Consider the following 19351-nt stretch of genomic DNA (forward strand, 5'->3'; position numbering starts at 1 on the left):
GGCAGAGAGGGAGTGCCAGGGATGGGGTGTTGCAGGTGTAGACAGACCCAGTTCTGAGACACTGGGCAAGGTCAACTGATTCCAAACAACTGGTTTATTAATCTTTGCAGAATGTCTCCCTGGTCCTTCCTACTTTTTCCCCTTTTCCCAACCATGATTCCTCTCTCCCTGCCCCTTTCAGGTATATCATCACTCAATTTGTGGGGTTTTTTTGTTGCAACAGCAGTTCCGTGAAACACTACAGTACTGTGCGAAAGTCTTAGGCACCCTGGTTAAATGTATGTGTGCCTGAGACATTTACACAGTACTGTAAGTAAGTAATTCTGCTGCTCGGTGTGTTAGAAGGTTTGATTTTGTAATTAAAGAGGGATTAATGAGAGTAGGGAGAAAAAGAAAGGATTTGTGAAAGAAAAATTGCTGTAAAGCTGCATCAGAAAGGCATGGGGGCGGATTGTTCTTCCTCTGGGTGCTCCAGTTCCCTCGACATTCCTACAGAGGTACGAGTTAGTAGGTTACCTGGTCACATGGGTGTGATTGGGTGGTGCTTTGGACTGGAAGGGCCTGTTGCTGGGCTGTATCTCTAGATAAATGACGTTCATATGTACAGGTTATCATTTTACAGGTTAAATCGGGTGTCCGGGGAGGAAATGCAGAGCCTGCAGAGAGACTTAGATAGTTTAGGTAGGGGAATGGGCAAAGAAGTGGCAAATGAAATACAATGTTGGAAAGTGTATGGTCATGCACTTTGGTGGGAGAAATAAATGGGCAGACTATTATTTAGATGGGGAGAGAATTCAAAATGCAGAGATGCAAAGGGACTTGGGAGTCCTTGTGCAGGATACCCTAAAGGTTAACCAGCAGGTTGAGTCGGTGGTGAAGAAGGCGAATGCAATGTTGGCATTCATTTCTAGAGGTATAGAATATAAGAGCAGGGATGTGATGTTGAGGCTCTATAAGGCACTCGTGAGACCACACGGAGTACTGTGTGCAGTTTTGGGCTCGTTATTTTAGAAAGGATATACTGACATTGGAGAGCGTTCAGAGAAGATTCACGAGAATGATTTCAGGAATGAAAGGGTTACCGTATGAGGAAACAGAGATGCGGAGAAATTACTTTAGTCAGAGGGTGGTAAATCTGTGGAATTTGTTGCCAAGAGTGGCTGTGGAGGCCAAGTCACTGGGTGCATTTAAGGCAGAGAAAGCTATGTTCTTGATTAGCCAGGACATCAAAGGGTATGGGGTGAAAGCAGGGGATGCAGCTCATGATTGAATGGCGGAGCAAGCTCAGTGGGCCGAATGGCCTACTTCTGCTCCTAAATCTTATGACCTGCACAAGTGAACCACTTATATAACAGAGGCCCCCTGTAAAGCGGTGGCACAGTTAGCGTATCACTATTACAGCGCCAGTGACCCAGGTTCAATTCCCACCACTGTCTGTAAGGAGTTTGTATGTTCTCCCTGAGACCACGTGGGTTTCCTCTGGGTGCTTTGGTTTCTCCTGTCTTGCAAAGACTTAAGGGTTTGTAGGTTAATTGGTCATGGTAAATTACCCCATGATTAGGCTAGGAGTATATCAGGGGATTGCTGGGTGGCACAGCTCGAAGGGCCAGAAACGTTTGTTGTGTGCTTTATCTCAATCAATTGATTGATAGATAGATGGCAGAGTTTTGTAGGGCCTGAATGATCTGTTACTGTGCCGTAACTCTAAATTAAATAAAACATCAAAAAATGCATATTTCTAGTATGAATTGGTCAAAGGTTGAGTAAGGCTTTCTGTTTTTGTTCCAGCGTTGTAAATACACAAATGAAAAATGGTGCCACTCCCCTCTATCTGGCCAGCCAGGAGGGTCACCTGGAGGCTGTCCAGTATCTTGTGAAAGAATGTGGAGCAGACCCACACATACGAGCCAATGATGGGATGACTGCTCTCCACTCAGCAGCCCAGATGGGACACAACACCGTCATCGTCTGGCTGGTAAGTACTGCTCCAGGAGTCGTGGTCTGGTGGGCGGCAGTTTCTGCTTAGACTACCTGGATCCATTTCCTGTAGCTTGGTGTTCTAACTCAGGTTGGGTTCTTAACGCAGGTTCTCAGATGCATCTTCAGTCTAGAATACATCACAAAATGGTTTGGAGCTATCATTAAATAATGCCTGTAACAAAACAATAGGACATATTCAACAGGTGATATCTCAAAAAGGTGCCACTCATCATTAAGCGGTGGTAGTCATTGCTACCATCAGAGAGGAGGTACAGGAAACATAGAAACAAAGAAACATAGAAAACGTACAGCAAAATACAGGCCCTTCGGCCCACAAAGTTGTGCCGAACATGTCCCTACCTTAGAAATTACTAGGCTCACCCATAGCCTGAAGACACACACTCAACATTTTAGGAACAGCTTCTTCCCCTCCACCATCAGATTTCTGAACGGACAATGAACCCATGTACACTACCTCATGAATTTTTGTTCTCCTTTAGCATAACTTATTTAATTTTTAAAATATATATTTCTTACTATAATTTATAGTATAGTTTATGTTTTGCACTGTACTGCTGCCACAAAACAACACGTTTCATTAGGTATGTCAGTGATAATAAACCTGATTCTGATCCAAGGCTGAGAAACCTAGAAGGAGGTAGAAGGTTTGACTGAAGAAATAGCTGAAGGACTTTGAAGAAGCTTGGCAGGTGGAAAGGGGATTCCCTGAAGTCTGGGGTGCTGGTGGTAGAATGGAGTGAGTTAGAAGCCACAGAGAGTGGGAGTGTTGGGGGAAGGAGATAGAGGACTGAAGGTTGCTGGGTAGTGTAATGCCCTTGAGGGAGTAGAAAAACAGGAACTGGGAATCCCATTGTAACGTGTTGAGGAACATCAAGTTGGTGTTGTGGAAACAAGCCTACTGGGGAAGAAGTAAAGTGGGGTCACTAATGAGTTATAATTGTCAGTGCCATTTAAATTCACTCATCACCCGTTCCTGAGGCTGCTTCGAACAGCCATTAAAAGTGCTGGAATAGTGAAAAGTTTCATTCCGGGAGAATAGGGAGGCATCGGTTTCTCCTCCATGCCATGAAATGCAGAAATGGCACCACTTTAAGGGGAACTGTTGACTGAAGAGATTCCTTCCTCTGAGCAGAAAGCGTGAAGTAAACCCTCAAGGTGTGGAATCCTTAACTCAAGTGAGCAGAGTTTAGCAGAAGAGTGAAGCTTTTTCCGCTCGGAGTCGCAGGCTCACACAGCACGGAAAAAGGCCCTTTGCTCCAACTGGTCCACGTTGAGCAAGATGTCCATCCAGACCTATCCCATCATGGATCCGGCTGTAGAATTGTTATTTTTCCTGTAGTTTAACCATGCTTGCTTGTATTTTAATATAATCACCTTCATCCTTGTCATTTTTCAGTGAATTTTACAGTAATAATGATACAGTTGCCTCATATTTTACCGGAAACTGCTTATTTTCAGCAGCAGGTGTTACATGACTTGAATGTGGCTATCTTACTGGTTAACTATTATCGCTGGAATTTCTGTTACATCTAGTTTGGTAGGAGAAGAACACACTACTTTTATAGCCTGCTTCTTTCTTTCAACAATTCCTCTTTGCCCTTAATAAAATAGTCATCAACACCAAATTTTTTGCTTCATTCTTGACTTCTGAATAGCCTTGGTATCACAAAAACATCATTTGCTAGTGTCTGACCCATAACCTAAACCCTTACTATCTGTGAACTGATAAAACTGCTTTTTAAAAGTTGTTATTTTTATTTATCCATTAAATCCTGGAGCATAGAACCAGTCATTCTGTAAGATCATGTTGATCTGATATGGTCTCAACGTGACATTCCTGGGTAACTTTTCATTACCTTTCCTGGTGCCTGTTGGCTGTTTCTGCATCTTTGCATCTTTCAGTGGGACGGGATATCGCTAAATCTCAGATACATACACAGGTAGGGTTTTGCACATGGACACCGGGGGAAGAGAAGATTATGCACACTCTCAAATGTCGTAGACCAGCGTCTGCTAGGTTTGTGTGAAAGTGGGATGCCTCGAAATCAGAGACCCAGGGAGAACAAGGCAGGGAAGGCTGTGATACCAGGCCTTCCTTATTAATTAATTCCTTAGGAGACTGTGACCATAATATGATAGAGTTCACCTGCAACTTGAGAGGGATAAGCTAAAGTCGGATGTATTAGTATTACAGTGGAGTACAGGGAATTATAGAAGTAGGAGAGATTGGAAGGGTCATCAGCAGGGATGTCAGCAGGACAGTAATGGCTGGAGTTTCTGGAGCAATTCTGAAGGTGCATGATATATACATCTCAAAGGACTATTCTAAAGGCAGGATGATGCAACTGCAAGCGAAGTCAAAAACAACATAAAAGTAAAAGTGAGGGCATATAATAGACCAAAAATTAGTGGGAAGTTGGGAAGTTTTTAAAAATAAACAACTTTTAAAAAACGCATAAGGGAAAAGATGAGATATGAAGATAAGCTAACCAATAACATCAAGGGGATACCAGAAGTTTTTCTTCAGATACATAAAGAGTAGAAGAGAGGTGAGAGTAGATAGTGAACCACTGGAAATGACGTTGGAGAGGTACAGTAGCTGTGGTGGTCAAGGAGGTTATGGCGGACGAACCGAACACGTATTTTGCATCTGACAGCAGCGGTGTGCCAGAAGTTTGAGAATGTCAGCAGTCAGAGGTGGTTCCATTGCTATTATTAGGGAGAAGGTGCTTAGGAAGCTAAAAGGTCTGAAGGTGGATAAGTCACCTGGACCAGTTGGACTACACCCCAGGGTTCTGACAGTGGGTACTGAGGAGATTGTGGAGGCATTGGTACTGGTTTTTCAAGAATCACTAGACCCTGGCATAGTCACAGAGGACTGGCAAATTGTAAATGTCACTCGACTTGTTAAGAAGGGTCGAAGGCAGAAGAAAGGAAATTATAGGCCAGTTAGTCTGACTTCAGTGGTTGGGAAGACATTGGAGTCAATTGTTAAGGTTGAGGTCTCAGGGTACTTGGAGACACATGATAAAATAGGCTGTAGTCAGTCAGCATGGGTTCCTCAAGGGAAAATCTTGCCTAACAAATCTGTTGGAATTCTTTGAAGAAATAACAAGCAGGATAGACAAAGGAGAATAGGAGGATGTTGCGTGCTTGGATTTTTAGAAGGCCTTTGACAAGGTACTTCACAAGAGACTGCTTAACAAGATAAAAACCCATGGTATTATAGGAAAGATGCTAACATGGATAGAGGATTGGCTGACTGGCAGGAGGCAAAGAGTGGGAATAAAGGCAGCCTTTCCAGGTTGGTTCCGGTGACTAGCGATGTTCCACAGGGGTCTGTATTGGGACTGACACTTTTTATGCTATCTGTCAATGATTTGGATGATGGAAGTGATGGTTTTGTGGCCAAGTTTGTGAACAATACAAAGATAGGTGAAGGAGCAGGTAGTGTTGAGGAACATAGAACATAGAATAGTACAGCACATTACAGGCCCTTCGGCCCACAATGTTGTGCCGACCCTCAAACCCTGCCTCCCATATAACGCCCCACCTTAAATTCCTCCATATACCTGTCTAGTAGTCTCTTAAACTTCACTAGGAAGCAGGGAGTCTGCAAAAGGACTTAGATAGATTAGGAAAATGGGCAAAGAAGTAGTAGATGGAATACAGTATTGGGAAGTGTATGGTCCTGCACTTTGATAGAAGGAATAAAAGCATAGGCAATTTTATAAATGGGTAGAAAATTCAGAAATCTGAGATGCAAAGGTACTTGGGAGTCCTCGTGCAAGATTTCCTAAAGGTTAATTTGCAGGTTGAGTCAATGATGAGGAAAGCAAATGCAATGTCCTGACGAAGGGTCTCGGCCCAAAACGTCGACATCGCTTCTCCCTATAGACGCTGCCTGGCCTGCTGTGTTCCACCAGCATTTTGTGTGTGTTGTTGTTTGAATTTCCAGCATCTGCAGGTTTCCTCGTGTTTGCGATGTTAGTATTCATTTTAGGAGGACTAGAATATAGAAGCAAGGATGTAATGCTGAGGCTTTATATGGCACTGGTGAGGCCTCGCTTGAAGCATTGAGAAGAGTTTTGGGCCACTTAACTAAAAGAGAATGTGCTGACATTGAGAGGGTTCAGAACAGGTTCACGACAGTGATTCCGGGAATGAAAGGGTTATCATATGAGGAGTGTTTGTTGGCTCTGGGCCTGTACTCACTGAAGTTTAGAAGAATGAGGGGGATCTCATTGAAACCTATTGAATATTGAAAGGCCTAGATAGAATGGATATGAAGAGGATGTTTTCTATAGTGTGAGAGTCTAAGACCAGAGGGTACAGAATAGAGAATATTCTCAGCCTCAGAATAGAGCGGCATCCATTTAGAACAGAGATGAGTAGTCAGAAGGTGGTGTATCTGTGTAATTTGTTGCCACAAACGCCAGGTTATTGGGTGTATTTAGGGCGGAGACTGATAGGTTTTTGATTAGAGCGTGAAAGGTTATGGGGAGAAGGCAGGGGAATGGGATTCAGGGTGGAAATGGATCAGCCACGTGCAGACAAAATGGGTCGAATCGCCCAATTCTGCTCCTGTGGTCTTATGGTCTAATATATGATCAGTACCTACAATTGCTCATTTGATAACAATATTTCATCTGACACTGAATATTCTGGTTTCTTTCCCTAAGGTCAAAAGCCCACAACACTGAAAGAAAAGAATTTGTTCCATTTCTCTGGTTTCCTCAGTGAGAATTTAAAAAGAATGTTAGAGGGCACCAAAGAAAGAAGCTGATTTCCCCATTGAGAAAACACTTACCCTGCTCAGCTCCTCCTCCGTTTCCCATCATGTCTTGGGCTACAGTCACTGTCTTTACCTCAGAGTCAGGGAGTTTAAAAAATGGGGTGAAGATTTAAAAGAGGTAGGGGCCATATGGAACAAGCTGTCATTGGAGGTGGTAAAGGTGGATACAGTTATAACATTTAGAGAGTACACGGATAGGAAAGGACCGAACATGAGGAATTGGGACCAGCTCAGGTTGACAACTTGGTTGGCACGAACAAATTGAGCTGAAGGTTCTGTTTCCGTGGTGTATAATCCATGACTCTATGAGTGGCTGTTTATGAAGTGCCATGGGATATCATCTTAGATTCATCTTCCTTTTATTTATGGCCCCTTTGCCAAGACAACAAATATTCATAAAGCTTAGATATTGGTGAAAGGATTGAATTAAAGAGTGACTTGGTGGGGAGGGGGATGTGGAGCAGAGATGTTTGCAATCCCTGTGACAGACAATGATTATTTTAACTCTAAATCTAACCTCTTCTGAATTCCAAGAAAATGATCAAAGTTAAGAAAATGCTCTCAAAGAGTCATGGAGTGGTACAGCACAGAAACGGGCCCTTCGGCCCATCTAGTCCATGCCAAGCTGTTATCCTGCCTAGTTTCATTGACCATAGCCCTCCATACCCCTCCCATCCATGTACCCATCCAAATTTCTCTTAAATTTTGAAACTGAGTGATCATTTCTTTGAAAAACTGAACAAATATCTATAACAAATTTTCACCTCAGGTTGTCAGACTCCATTCACTGGTTAACCTATCCTCTCCATTGCCCCATCCAGGTGAGTTTCTCAGACATTAGCCTGTTGGACCAGGATGGTGAAGGGGCCACAGCAATGCACTTTGCTGCCAGTAAAGGACACGCCAAGGTTCTCAGCTGGCTATTGTTGCACGGAGGTGAAATTGCCACAGATAACTGGGGAGGGTCCCCACTGCACGATGCTGCTGAGAATGGAGAACTGGAGGTAAATTTCCAAACACCACACGGATCTGAACTGTGATGCAGATGAAATGAAGTAATTAATAGATAAAGAGCTCAACTTCCTATGATTCTTTATGTTTACTTACTATTTTCCTTTGTGCTTTGACAAACCTAACTCTGCTTTGTTAAAACCTAAGAATAATTTTACTTTGAATTAGTTGGTATTAATTAAAGTCATCATATATAACATCAAGTCACGTATGTTAAAGTGAATGGTTTTACTCTGTGAACATGGATTTAAGGGCTGAATGGCCTCATTCTTTTGTATAAGGATATATGGAAATAATTTAAAGTCTTGCAGAAAGCCCTCTCCTGGTTTAATTTGTAAATACATCAAAAGGTGCACTGGAAGAGAGTTTCCAAACTGAGTTCCCGAATTTGCAGTACTGTGCAGAAGTCTTAGGCACTTAAATGTAGCTAGGGTGCTTATGACTTTTGCACAGTACTGTAGTAACTTTACGTAGTGCACAGAACTGCTGCCACAAAATAGATTAAATTTTATGACGTATGTGAGTGATGATAAATTTGATTCTGATATAGATAGATAGATGCTTCATTGATCCCAAAAGAAATTACAGTGTCACAGTAGCATGACAAGTGCACAGATACACAAATACACAAATATTAATAGAGAAGTAAGAAAGCATAAAAGATAAATTACCTCAAAGAGTCTAACTTCCCTGGCTATAAGTTGACTCAGTATAGAGCCCAATGGCCAATAGTGAGAATAACCTCCTATAGTGCTCTTTGGAGTAGTGCAGTAGTCTTAGTCTTTTACTAAAAGAGCTCCTCTGTTCAGCCAAGGTGGCATGCAGACGGTGAGAAACATTGTCCAGAATTGCCAAGATTTTCCGTAGGGTCCTTTGTTCTACCACAGCCTCCAGTATGACTCCTTCAACAGAGCCAGCCTTTCTAATCAGTTTATTGAGCCTGTTGGTATCACCCGTGTTGATGCCATTACCTCAACACACCATCGCATAGCAGATTGTACTGGTGACAACAGATTAGTAGAATTTGTGAAGGAGAGGCCTGAATATTCCAAAGGACCCCAGTCTCCTCAAGAAGTAGAGGGGACCCTGGCCCTTCTTGTACACAGCCTCTGTGTTGGTACTCCGCTCAAGTCTGTCATCCAGGACCACCCCAGGTACTTGTAGGTCCTCACCACATCCACGTCCTCACCATCAACAGTAACAGGAAACAGTGCAGACTTAATCTTCCTAAAGTCCACCACCATCTCCTTTGTCTTACTGATGTTGAGCTGCAGATGATTCAACTTGCACCATTTAGCAAAGTCCTCCACCAGGGCCCTGTATTCATCCTCCTGTCCTCCCTTTATACACCCAACTACTGCTGAGTCAATAGAGAATTTCTGCAGATGACATGGCTCAGCATTGAATTTAAAGTCTCAGGTATACAGGGTAAATAGGAAGGGTGCCAATCCAGACCCCTTTGGGTCTCTATTGTGGTCTGAGGCGGGAGGGGGCAGGGAGAGGGGAATCGTGGTTGGGAAAAGAGGAAGGAAGAATGAAAGGAGCAGGAAGCAACAGAAAGATGTGTAATGATCAATAAACCAATTGTTTGGAATCAAATTACCTTGCCTGGTGTGCCAGTGCTGGATGCATTGGCACCCATGCCACTCCCTGCCCCTGGCACACCTTCTTTGCCACCTGTCCCACCCCCCCCCCACTGCATTTCAGCCTCGCCATTCCCAACATCTTTTGTTCCTGCCAGATTTACAAACTCGCTATCTGCTCCACGTTGACAAATACAGTATTGTGCCAAAGTCTTAGGCACCCTAGCTATGCATATGTGCCTAAGACTTTTATACAGTACTATAGTGCTCAGATATTAAATAAGTTTTCCCTCAATCAGTTATGGGGCGATAACAGCATGCCCCCAAATTCTCAAAGCAGTGATGTCAATCAAGTGTTCTTTCTTTATAGCTGTCCAGTAATGTCAGTAGTGAATGGCGACCCCTTAGCCAGCAGTGAGGATTTTGCTTGGACAGTCCATTTCCCTATTCCTCTTTTCCTGTAGTTATTAATTTTTTAATATAATACTTTTATGTCTTGTACCGTATCACTGCAGCAAAACAACAGATTTCACAGCAAATATCGGCAATAATAAACCTGATTTTGATTCTGGGCACACATCTGTAGAGTAGACTCCAAAGTAAATTACTTGCTTCTCATGGAATCAATGTTCGTTACAGGCATTAGGAGAATTTGAATTGGCTTATTATTGTCACATGCACCAAGATCCAGTGAAAAGTTGGTCTTGCACACTGTTCATACAGATCAGATTGTTACACAGTGCATTGAGGTAGAACAATAACAATGCAGAATGAAGTGTAACAGCTGAAAAAAAAAAGCAGGGCGTTTGAGAGATGAGAAATATATTTCATGCAATTCTGCTCAGTGTGTGGTGTGTTGTACTGTTATTTCAATAAAGGCAGTGACTTGCGTTATATTCATTTTAACATTTTGAAGCTCATTTAGTTTCTGAGAGTTTTCTGCATGCTTTAAGGTCCCCCAATAAAGTCTCTCAAAGTTGCCATGCACGTTGATAGGATCGTTAAGAAGGCATACGGTGTGTTGGCCCTTATTAATCGTGGGATTGAGCTCAAGAGCCAAAAGGTAATGTTGTAGCTCTACAAAACCCTGGTGAGACCGAGCTCGGGTTATTGTGTTCGATTCTGGGCATCTTATTGTAGGAAGGAGGTGAAAACATTGGAAGGATGCAGAGGAGATTTACCAGGATGCTATCTGGGTTAGAGAGCATGTCTTATGAGTGAACGTCTGTTCTTCTCTTTGGAACAAAGGAGGACGAGAGTTGAGAGAGGTGTACAAGATGATAAGAGGCACAGAACAAGTGGGTATTGAAAGACCTTTTTTCAAGGGTGGAAATGGCTAATACAAGGGGGCATTATTTTAAGAAGATTGGAGAAATTAACACCCTGCCAGGGGTCGTGTGGAGAAAGATACACTAGGGGCATGTAAGTTGAGAAAGATTATAGAGAAATGGAAGTTTAATATAGGAGAGAAAAGTTAGATTGATTATAGGGCAGGTTAAAAGATCGGCACCATATTGTGGGCTGAAAGGTCTACACTTTGCTGTAATGTTCTATGTTCAGTGGAGGGAGGAAGTATTGATGCACAATTTGGAAACTACCTTGTCACCATTTCCATGGACTGAATGAGATAGAGGGTTCTGGTCGTCATCTGTGCTAACCTTGCAACATCCCAGCTTGTTGATTTATCTATCGATTTATTTATTTATTGAGATACAGCACAGAATAGGCCCTTCCAGCTCTTAAAGCTGTGCCATCCAGCAGATCCCCTGATTTAATCCTAGCCTAATCACAGAACAATTTGCAATGACCAATGAACCTACCAACTGGTACATCTTTAGTCATGGGCAGAACATTACAAACTCCTTCTAGGCAGTGGTGGGAATTGAACCCAGGCCGCTGGTACTGTAAAGCGTTGTGCTAACCACTACACTACTGTACTGATGCTGGTCAACTCACCAACTGTCCGGTCTGAGTGCCACATAGAATGAAGCTCAAACGATGTAGAACTTAATGCTTGTATTGAGGATTTGAAGAACAGGCACCATTAGTTGGATGTAAACCTGGGTGTTAATGATGCCCTGAAAGCTAAAGTTGATTTGCTCCACTGCGGTTCAGTGGGTTTTGAGGTTGGCAAGGAGCTCGATGCAGTCTCTGTCACAGGTGGTGCATAGTAGGGGGTTGTGTGGAGAATCACCTCCACCTCCTCCCAGTTGCTTCTTCTCCAGTTTGAGCTCGTCTGGGATTACCCTGAGCCTGGGAGGATGTTTCATCTCTCTCTATGAGAATGACTTTCCTCTATGCTGGAAATCTCCTGCTGTGACACAAATTGGAGCTGACCTTGTTTTGGGTGCTTGGTACCAATGTAACCCACCCATCAGAGCTGGATAGGGCTGGCCTGAAGATTGCCTTTTGCTTCAAGGACCTGAGCAACCATATCTATATCTATTATATGTCATTACATATAATCATGTATTTCAATGTAAACTGGCTTAGTGAAACAGCTCCTCCTACATTTAAGAGGCATTTTGGCAGACATTTAAATAGACAAGGCATTGCAGGACATAATCCTAACGTAGGAAATGCACTCCAGATCACCTGCCTGTTAATGTACATATCTAATCAGCCAATCATGTGGCAGCAACTCAATGCATAAAGCATGTGGACATGGCCAAGAGGTTCAGTTGTTGTTCAGAACAAACATCAGAATGGGGAAGAAATGTGATCTAAGTGACTTTGACTGTGGAATGATTGTTGGTCCCAGATGAGGTGGTTTGAGTATTTCAGAAACTGCTGATCTCCTGGGATGTTCACACACAGCAGTCTCTAGAATGGTGAGAAAGACAAAATGCATCCAGTGAGTGGCAGCTTCGTGGGTGAAAACACCTTGTTAATAAGAGAGATCAGAGAAGAATGTCCAGACTGGCTGAAGCTGACAGGAAGGTGACAGTAACTCAAGTAGCCACAGTGTGTGCAGAAGAGCATCTCTGAAAGCACAACACATCAAGCTTTGAAGCGGATGTACTACAGCAACAGAAATTCACAAACGTATGTTAATGGCCACTTTATTAGGTGCAGGAGGTACCTAATAAAGTGGCCACTGAGTGTAGGATTCAGTAGCCAAAAAGGTTGGCATGTATATGTTGGGCTGAAAAGCCTGTTTCTGTGCTCTCTTTGACCCTGTAACTATGAGATGTCAGGATGTGAATACATAACACCTTAATGCTCCCAGACACTATGTTAGCCTTGATCTTGAACAGGACTGATACTGGGTATCCCACCCTGCTAATGGGCTTGGAAAACTTGGTTGAGATGGCATTGGTGATACTTCTCCTGTGCTCTCCTGCTGTCTGGTTGTCCGTGTCTCTCAGCCCCACAGGGGGCAGAGGTCACTGCAGCTCGGTGAGCCATGAACTTGGTGCCTGGTTTTGAGGTCTTGGTTTTTGAGCAACTTTTCCCTCAGAAAGCTGAGGCCATCATAGAGCACTAGAGCACAGAATAAGGAGACTGAGGTTCTTTAAAATCTGTCAGACGATGTTGAGGATGTTCTACGAGGCTGTGGTGGCCAGTGTTATCATGTTTGCTGTTGTGTGCTGGGGCAGCAGGCTGAGGGTAGCAGACACCAACAGAATCAACAAACTCATTCGTAAGGCCAGTGATGTTGTGGGTGTGGAACTGGACTCTCTGATGGTGGTGTCTGAAAAGAGGATGCTGTCCAAGTTGCATGCCATCTTGGACAATGACTTCCATCCACTCCATAATGTACTGATTAGGTACAGGAGTACATTCAGCCAGAGACTCATTCCACCGAGATGTAACATTGTGCGTCATAGGAAGTCATTCCTACCTGTGGCCATCAAACTTCACAACTCCTCTCTCAGAGTGTCAGACACCCTGAGCCAATAGGCTTGTTCTGGACTTATTTCCACTTGGCATGATTAATTTATTTTTATTTAATTATTTATGGTTTTATATTGCTATATTTCTTCACCATTCTTAGTTGGTACGGCTGTAACGAAACCCAATTTCCCTCAGGATCAATAAAGTCTGTCTGTCTGTCTGTCTTTGGCCCATCGAGTATGTGCTGAACTGTTATTCTGCCTAGTCCCATGGACTCACACCTGCTCTGTAGCCCTCCATAGCCCTCCCATCCATGTACTTATCCAAACTTCTCTTAAATGTTGCAATCAAACCCACATCCACCACTCCCGTTCGCAGCTCATTCCACACTCACGCCACTGCAGTGGGGAGTTTAATAATTTGATGTTTGTTCCCAGAATCATAGTACATGGGAAAATATTGTATCAGAATTATTGTACAGAAAGACCAAGGAAAACTGGAATTAAGCGTTAGGTTGGCATTGTTATTCCCTGCCCCAGGCTCCCCCCCCTTCAGCAATAATGATGACACAGCTGTAGGTATTCCTAAATCTTCCCTCCTGTGGTCTCTGGCAGGGAAGCTCTGTGTATCTGTGCAATCCTTCTTCTCACCCTTTCTGTGTTACACTTCCTGCTGTGATCTCAAAAAGTCCCACAACGACAGGTGTCAATGCTGTTGCTGGACGGATTCAAGTCACATAATATTCCTACTGGAGTTACTCCGGGAGGGCAGACTTTCCTTTGGAAGCAGATGCCAATAAAAAAATTCCTCTTTCAAACATTGTGGGGAACTTGTCTGAATTATTTTCAAAACCTTCAATTCATTGTTTAAATTCAGATGTTGGCTATTATTAATTTTTATTAATGGGAAGGTATTTACCTTTTTTTTCTCCTTATTGAACAGCTTCAGTCTTGGTCAGGGTTAGATTCTTTTTTTGTAATAAATTAGTATAGTTCAATATAACTATTGATTAACTTATATGAATACGGGGTAATGAGATTTTTATTATGGACGTAGGCCACCGTTAGTCTCAATAGACCATGGATTTGCGCCTTGGAAAGTTTCCGAAGTTTTTTTTAATGGAAAATCCTCAGTTGCCCAAGCTGCAAGTCTCCCCTCTCCATGCCACCAATTTGTCCAAGGGAAGGGCATTAGGACCCATACAGCTTGGCACCAGTGCAGCACAAAACAGGCCTTTCAGCCCATCTAGTCCATGCCAAAACAGTAATCTCTCGAGTCCTGTCAACCTCCACCTGGAGCATAGCCCTCCATACCCCTACCATCCATGTACCTATCCAAATCTCTCTTAAATTTTGAAGTTGACTCACATCTACCACGTGAGCTGGTGGCTTGTTCCACACTCTCACTACCCTCTGAATGAAGAAGTTTCCCCTCAAGCATTTCACCTTTCACCCTTAACCCTTGGTTGTAGCCTCACCCAAGACCTCAGTAAGACCTACCTTGGTGGTTTCTCCCAAAGTGCAACATCTCCTTATCAACATTAACCATTAAATTCCATCTAACACTTTCCAGCTAGTCCAGAACCCATTGCAAGCTTTGGTAGTCTTCCTCACTATCCACCTTACCTCCGATCTTGGTGTCATCTGCAAATGTGCTGATCTAGTTAACCATGTTATATAGATGTTAAACAGTAACTGACCCAACACCAATTCTTGCAGTACACCACTGTTCGCAGGCCTCCAGTCAGAGAAGCAATCATTTATTACCACTCTCTGGCTTCTCCCATGAGGCTAATGTCTAATCTAATTTACTACCTCATCTTGAATGCCAAGCTACTGAACCTTCTTGACCAACCTCCCATGTGGGACCTTGTCAAAGGCCTTGCTAAAGTCTATGAAGACAACATTCAGTGCCTTGCCTTCATCAACCTTCCTAGCAACTTCCTTGAAAACTCTTATGATTGGCTAGACATGGCCCACCTCACACGAACCATGCTGACTATCTGTAATCAGTCTCTGTCTATCCAAATACATAGATATACATTCCCTAGAATACCTAGCAATAAATTTCCCACTACTGATGCCAGGCTTGCCAGACTATAATTTCCTGGCGGAACAACACTTACTATCCTCCAATCCTCCGGCATCTCACCCGTGGATAAGGATGTTTTAAATATCTTAGTTGAGGCACCTGAAATTTCTGCGCTGGCCCCCCACAGGGTCCAAGGGAACACGTTGACAGGCCTTGGGGATTTATCCACCCTAATTTGCCTCAAGACAGCAAACATCACCTCCTCTGTAATCTGTATACGGTCCATGACCTCGCAACTGTTTTGCGTCACTTCTATAAACGTCCATCTCCTGAGTAAATCAATTTAGGATTTCCACCATCCCTTTCAGCTCCATGCAGATTGCCACCCTGATACGTCAGAGGATCAACCTACCCCTTGCTATCCTTTTGCTCTTAACGTATCTGTAGGAGCCCTTAGGATTCTCCTTCACCTTCTCTGCAAGAACAACCACTTGCCTTTTTTAGCCCTCCGGATTTCCTTCTTAAGTGCTCTCTTGCATTTCTTATATCCAAGTACCTCATTTGTTCCTTCCTGCCATGCACCTTTTTTTTCCTGAACCAGAGCCTCAATGTCTCTCAAAAACCGAGCTTCTCTAAACCTGTTATCCTTGCCTTTTATTCTGACAGGAACATAAAAACTCTCTACTCTCAAAGTTTCACTTTTGAAGGCCTCCCAAGTACAACTTTGTCAGAAAACAACCTGTCCCCATCCACACTTGCCTGATCTTTCCAATGCCATCAACATTGGCCTTTCTCTACTTTAGAATCTCAGCTCAAGAGTGATCATTTCATGATCACAGGAGGGAATGAGAATGTGAAGAGGGTAAGGGGTACATGTAGAAGGGGTGGGCAAGGGGTAAGTGTAGCAAACTATGTAGACAGGACCAGGGAGAGGATACGTCATTGGGGGAGTGTAGGAGGACAGGGAAGAGGTAGCTAAAATAAGATGCCAGACAGCATGTGACAACCACAACGAAGAGGAACCTTGCGACCACAAGACAATGTGTTCGGCAAAGTATTTTGAGCTATATAGCTATTTCGAGTGTTTTGCTTGCATCCATACCCATTCCAAGTATTACGCTGTGTCTATGCTTATTCCGAGTATTTTGCGTGCTTAGCTATGCAATGGTCAATCAATTGATGGATTTGAATCGGTAACCATATTTGCGAATGTAGTACCCTGCTTTTGGGTATAAGAAAGACCTTTGTAAACCGACAAATTGGGAGTTGGCTACCTTACGCCCGAAGTGCGTGGGGCTGCGAACTCCTCTCTGAATAAAAACCGTTCCAGAGGTAATTTCATGTCTCTGGTGTTTTTCCTCAACTGAGCAGGTTAATAATTTCAGGTTGACGCCAGGACCAGACCAATCCTTTTCCACACTTACCTTGAAACTAAAGGTGTGACGATCACAAGATGCAAAGTATTCCCCTGCACAAGCTTCTGTCACCTGCTCCATCTCATTCCCTCACAGGAGATCTAGTATCCACACTCTCTCTAGCTGGGATTTCTATGGGCTGATTAAGGAAACTTCCCTGAACACATTTAATAAACTCTTTCCCATCCAGCCCTTTTACAGAATGGGAATCCCAGTAAATATGTGTCAAGTTAAAATCACCTACTGCCACAACCTTATTTTCTTGCATCAGTCTGTAATCTCTCTACAAACTTCCTCCTCTAAATCCCACAGTCTGTTTGGTGGTCTGTAATGTAGCCATATTAATGTGATCATACCTTTCTTATTCCTCAGTTGTACCCACAGAGCCTCACGAGATGAGCTCTCCAGTCTCTCCCTGTCAGAGCACTGCCATGATATTTTCCCTGTCTAGGGTCACCATCCCTCCTCCTTTGCTGCCTCCCACTTTATCACGTCCAAAACAACAGAACCCTAGTTCCAAACAAGAGAAAATCAGCAGATGCTGGAAATCCAAACAACACACACAAAATGCTGGAGGAACTCAGCAGGCCAGGCACCATCTTTGAAAAAAAGTACAGTCAATGTTTCGGGCCGACATGGTTGAGGACAACATTGATGGTGGAAGAAGGGAAGCCCCTTTCTTTGAAAAGCCCCAGTCCTGCCCCTCTTGCAGTGTCACCAGTGGCTACAATATCATAATTCCACGTGTTGATCTATGCCGTAAGCTCATCCGCCTTTCCTAGAACACTGCTTGCGTTGGAATATATGCAGTTTAGAACATTAATCCCACCATGCTCAACGATTTTATTCCTGACTTCATACATAGGCTTAACAATATCTTTCTCCACAATCATCCCACTATCTGTTCTGGCTCCCTGGTTCCCATTTACCGGCAACTCCCACTTAAACCCCAACTCCCCACCAGTGAACCTTCCCACTAGGATATTAGTCCACCTCCAGTTCAGGTGCAAACCGTCCCATCTGTACGTTCCAATCTTCCCCAAAAGAAAGCCAATGATCCCTCCCCCCCACACCACCTTCTCAGCCACGTGGTAAACAGTACGGTCTTCCTATTTCTGACCTCACCAGCATGTGGCATAGGTAGTAATCCTGAAATCACAAACACTGGAAGTCCTGTTCCTTAGCCTAGCACCTAACGCCCTGAACTCACATCGTCCCTCTTCCTACTCATGTCAGTGGTACTCACTGGGCCATTACCTCTGGCTGCTCACCCTCCCAGAATGCTGCGGACTCCCTGACCCTGGCATCTGGGAGGTAACGTACCATCCAGGAGCCTTGTTCTCATCCGCAGAACCTCCTTTATGTTCCCCTAACAAACAAATCCTCTACCACTACAACCTGACTCTTCTCTCCCCACCCCTTGCCATCTGAGCCACAGAGCCAGACTCAGTGCCAGAGACTTGACTGCTGTGACAGTGTATGTCCATTCTTTATCCACGTCCAAGCTGAGCTGACCTAGAGAAGGGCACAGTCTCAGAATAGAAGGGCGTCCCTTAGAACGGAGGTGAGGATGCTCTCTTTTCATTACTGCCATCAGGAAGGAGATACAGGAGCCTAAGGTCCAACAGGTTCAGGAATTGTTATTTCATCTCAGCCATCCTGAACCAGAGAGGATAACTTCACTCACCCCAACACTGAACTGATTCCACAACCTATGGGTTCACTTTCAAGGACACTATGACTTTCTTTCTATCTGTCTATCTATCTAATCTTTTTTATTTTTTGCATTTGCACAATTTGTCATCACAAGCTCACAAGACAAAGGAGCAGAAGTAGGCCATTTGGCCCATCAAGTCTGCTTCACCACTCCACCATGAGCTAAACTATTCTCCCATCTAGTTCCAATTTCCGGCTAATTTCCCCATATCCCTTGGTATCCTGACTATTTGGATACCTATCAATCTCCTCCTTAAACGCCCTCAATGATTGGGCCTCCACGTCTGTACGTGGCAATGAATTCCATAAATCCACGACCCTCTAGCTAAAAAAATTTCTCCTCATCTCTGCTTTAAATGGGTACCCTCTAATTCTAAGACTGTGACCTCTTGTCCTGGACTCACCCAACAAGGGAAACAGCCTTTCCACATCTACTCTGTCCAACCCTTTCAACAGTCAATTTTTACACGGAGGTTGTTTGTCTGTTTGTTTGCAGTTCTTCATTGATTCTTTTGTGTTTCTTTGAATGTACTATGAATACCTGCAAAAAAAAATCTCAATTTGCTTTGAATTTCTTTAGGCAGAGGGTGTTTAGTACCTGAAATACACTGCCTGAGAGAGTGGTGGCAACTGGGTCTCTGCCAGCAATTAAGAAGTACCCAGATGAACACTTGAGTAACTTGGGCATAGAAAGTCATGGGCCAAGAGCTGGGAGATGGGATTAATATGGATGAGTGCCCCCTAGTTCACGTGGGTGAGTTAGCCTAAAGAGCCCAGTCCCATGCTGTGTTATTCAGTGACACAACGAGGTTGCTAGCAGTGTTGAGTATCGCTGCAGTCTGGGCAGTCTTTGTGTCACAAAATGGACCAGCTCTTGCAGTCACCTGGTAGTTTAGTGTCTGTCTTTCTCCAGTAGTGGCGGCCGGATCAGTAACGTTTATTACGTTTGTTTGACATGTATT

General features: G+C 43.7%; 1 protein-coding gene across 1 annotated transcript in view; it reads left to right on the forward strand.

Moving 5' to 3' along the window:
- Positions 1-19351, forward strand: part of espn (espin) — a 215450-nt gene that overhangs the window by 50816 nt on the left and 145283 nt on the right. The window contains 2 exon segments of the mRNA XM_059952222.1: positions 1789-1975; positions 7618-7800. Coding sequence (XP_059808205.1) covers positions 1789-1975; positions 7618-7800 — 370 coding nt within the window.

Source organism: Hypanus sabinus, chromosome 27, assembly GCF_030144855.1.
Source record: "Hypanus sabinus isolate sHypSab1 chromosome 27, sHypSab1.hap1, whole genome shotgun sequence".
In the NCBI taxonomy this organism is placed as follows: domain Eukaryota; kingdom Metazoa; phylum Chordata; class Chondrichthyes; order Myliobatiformes; family Dasyatidae; genus Hypanus; species Hypanus sabinus.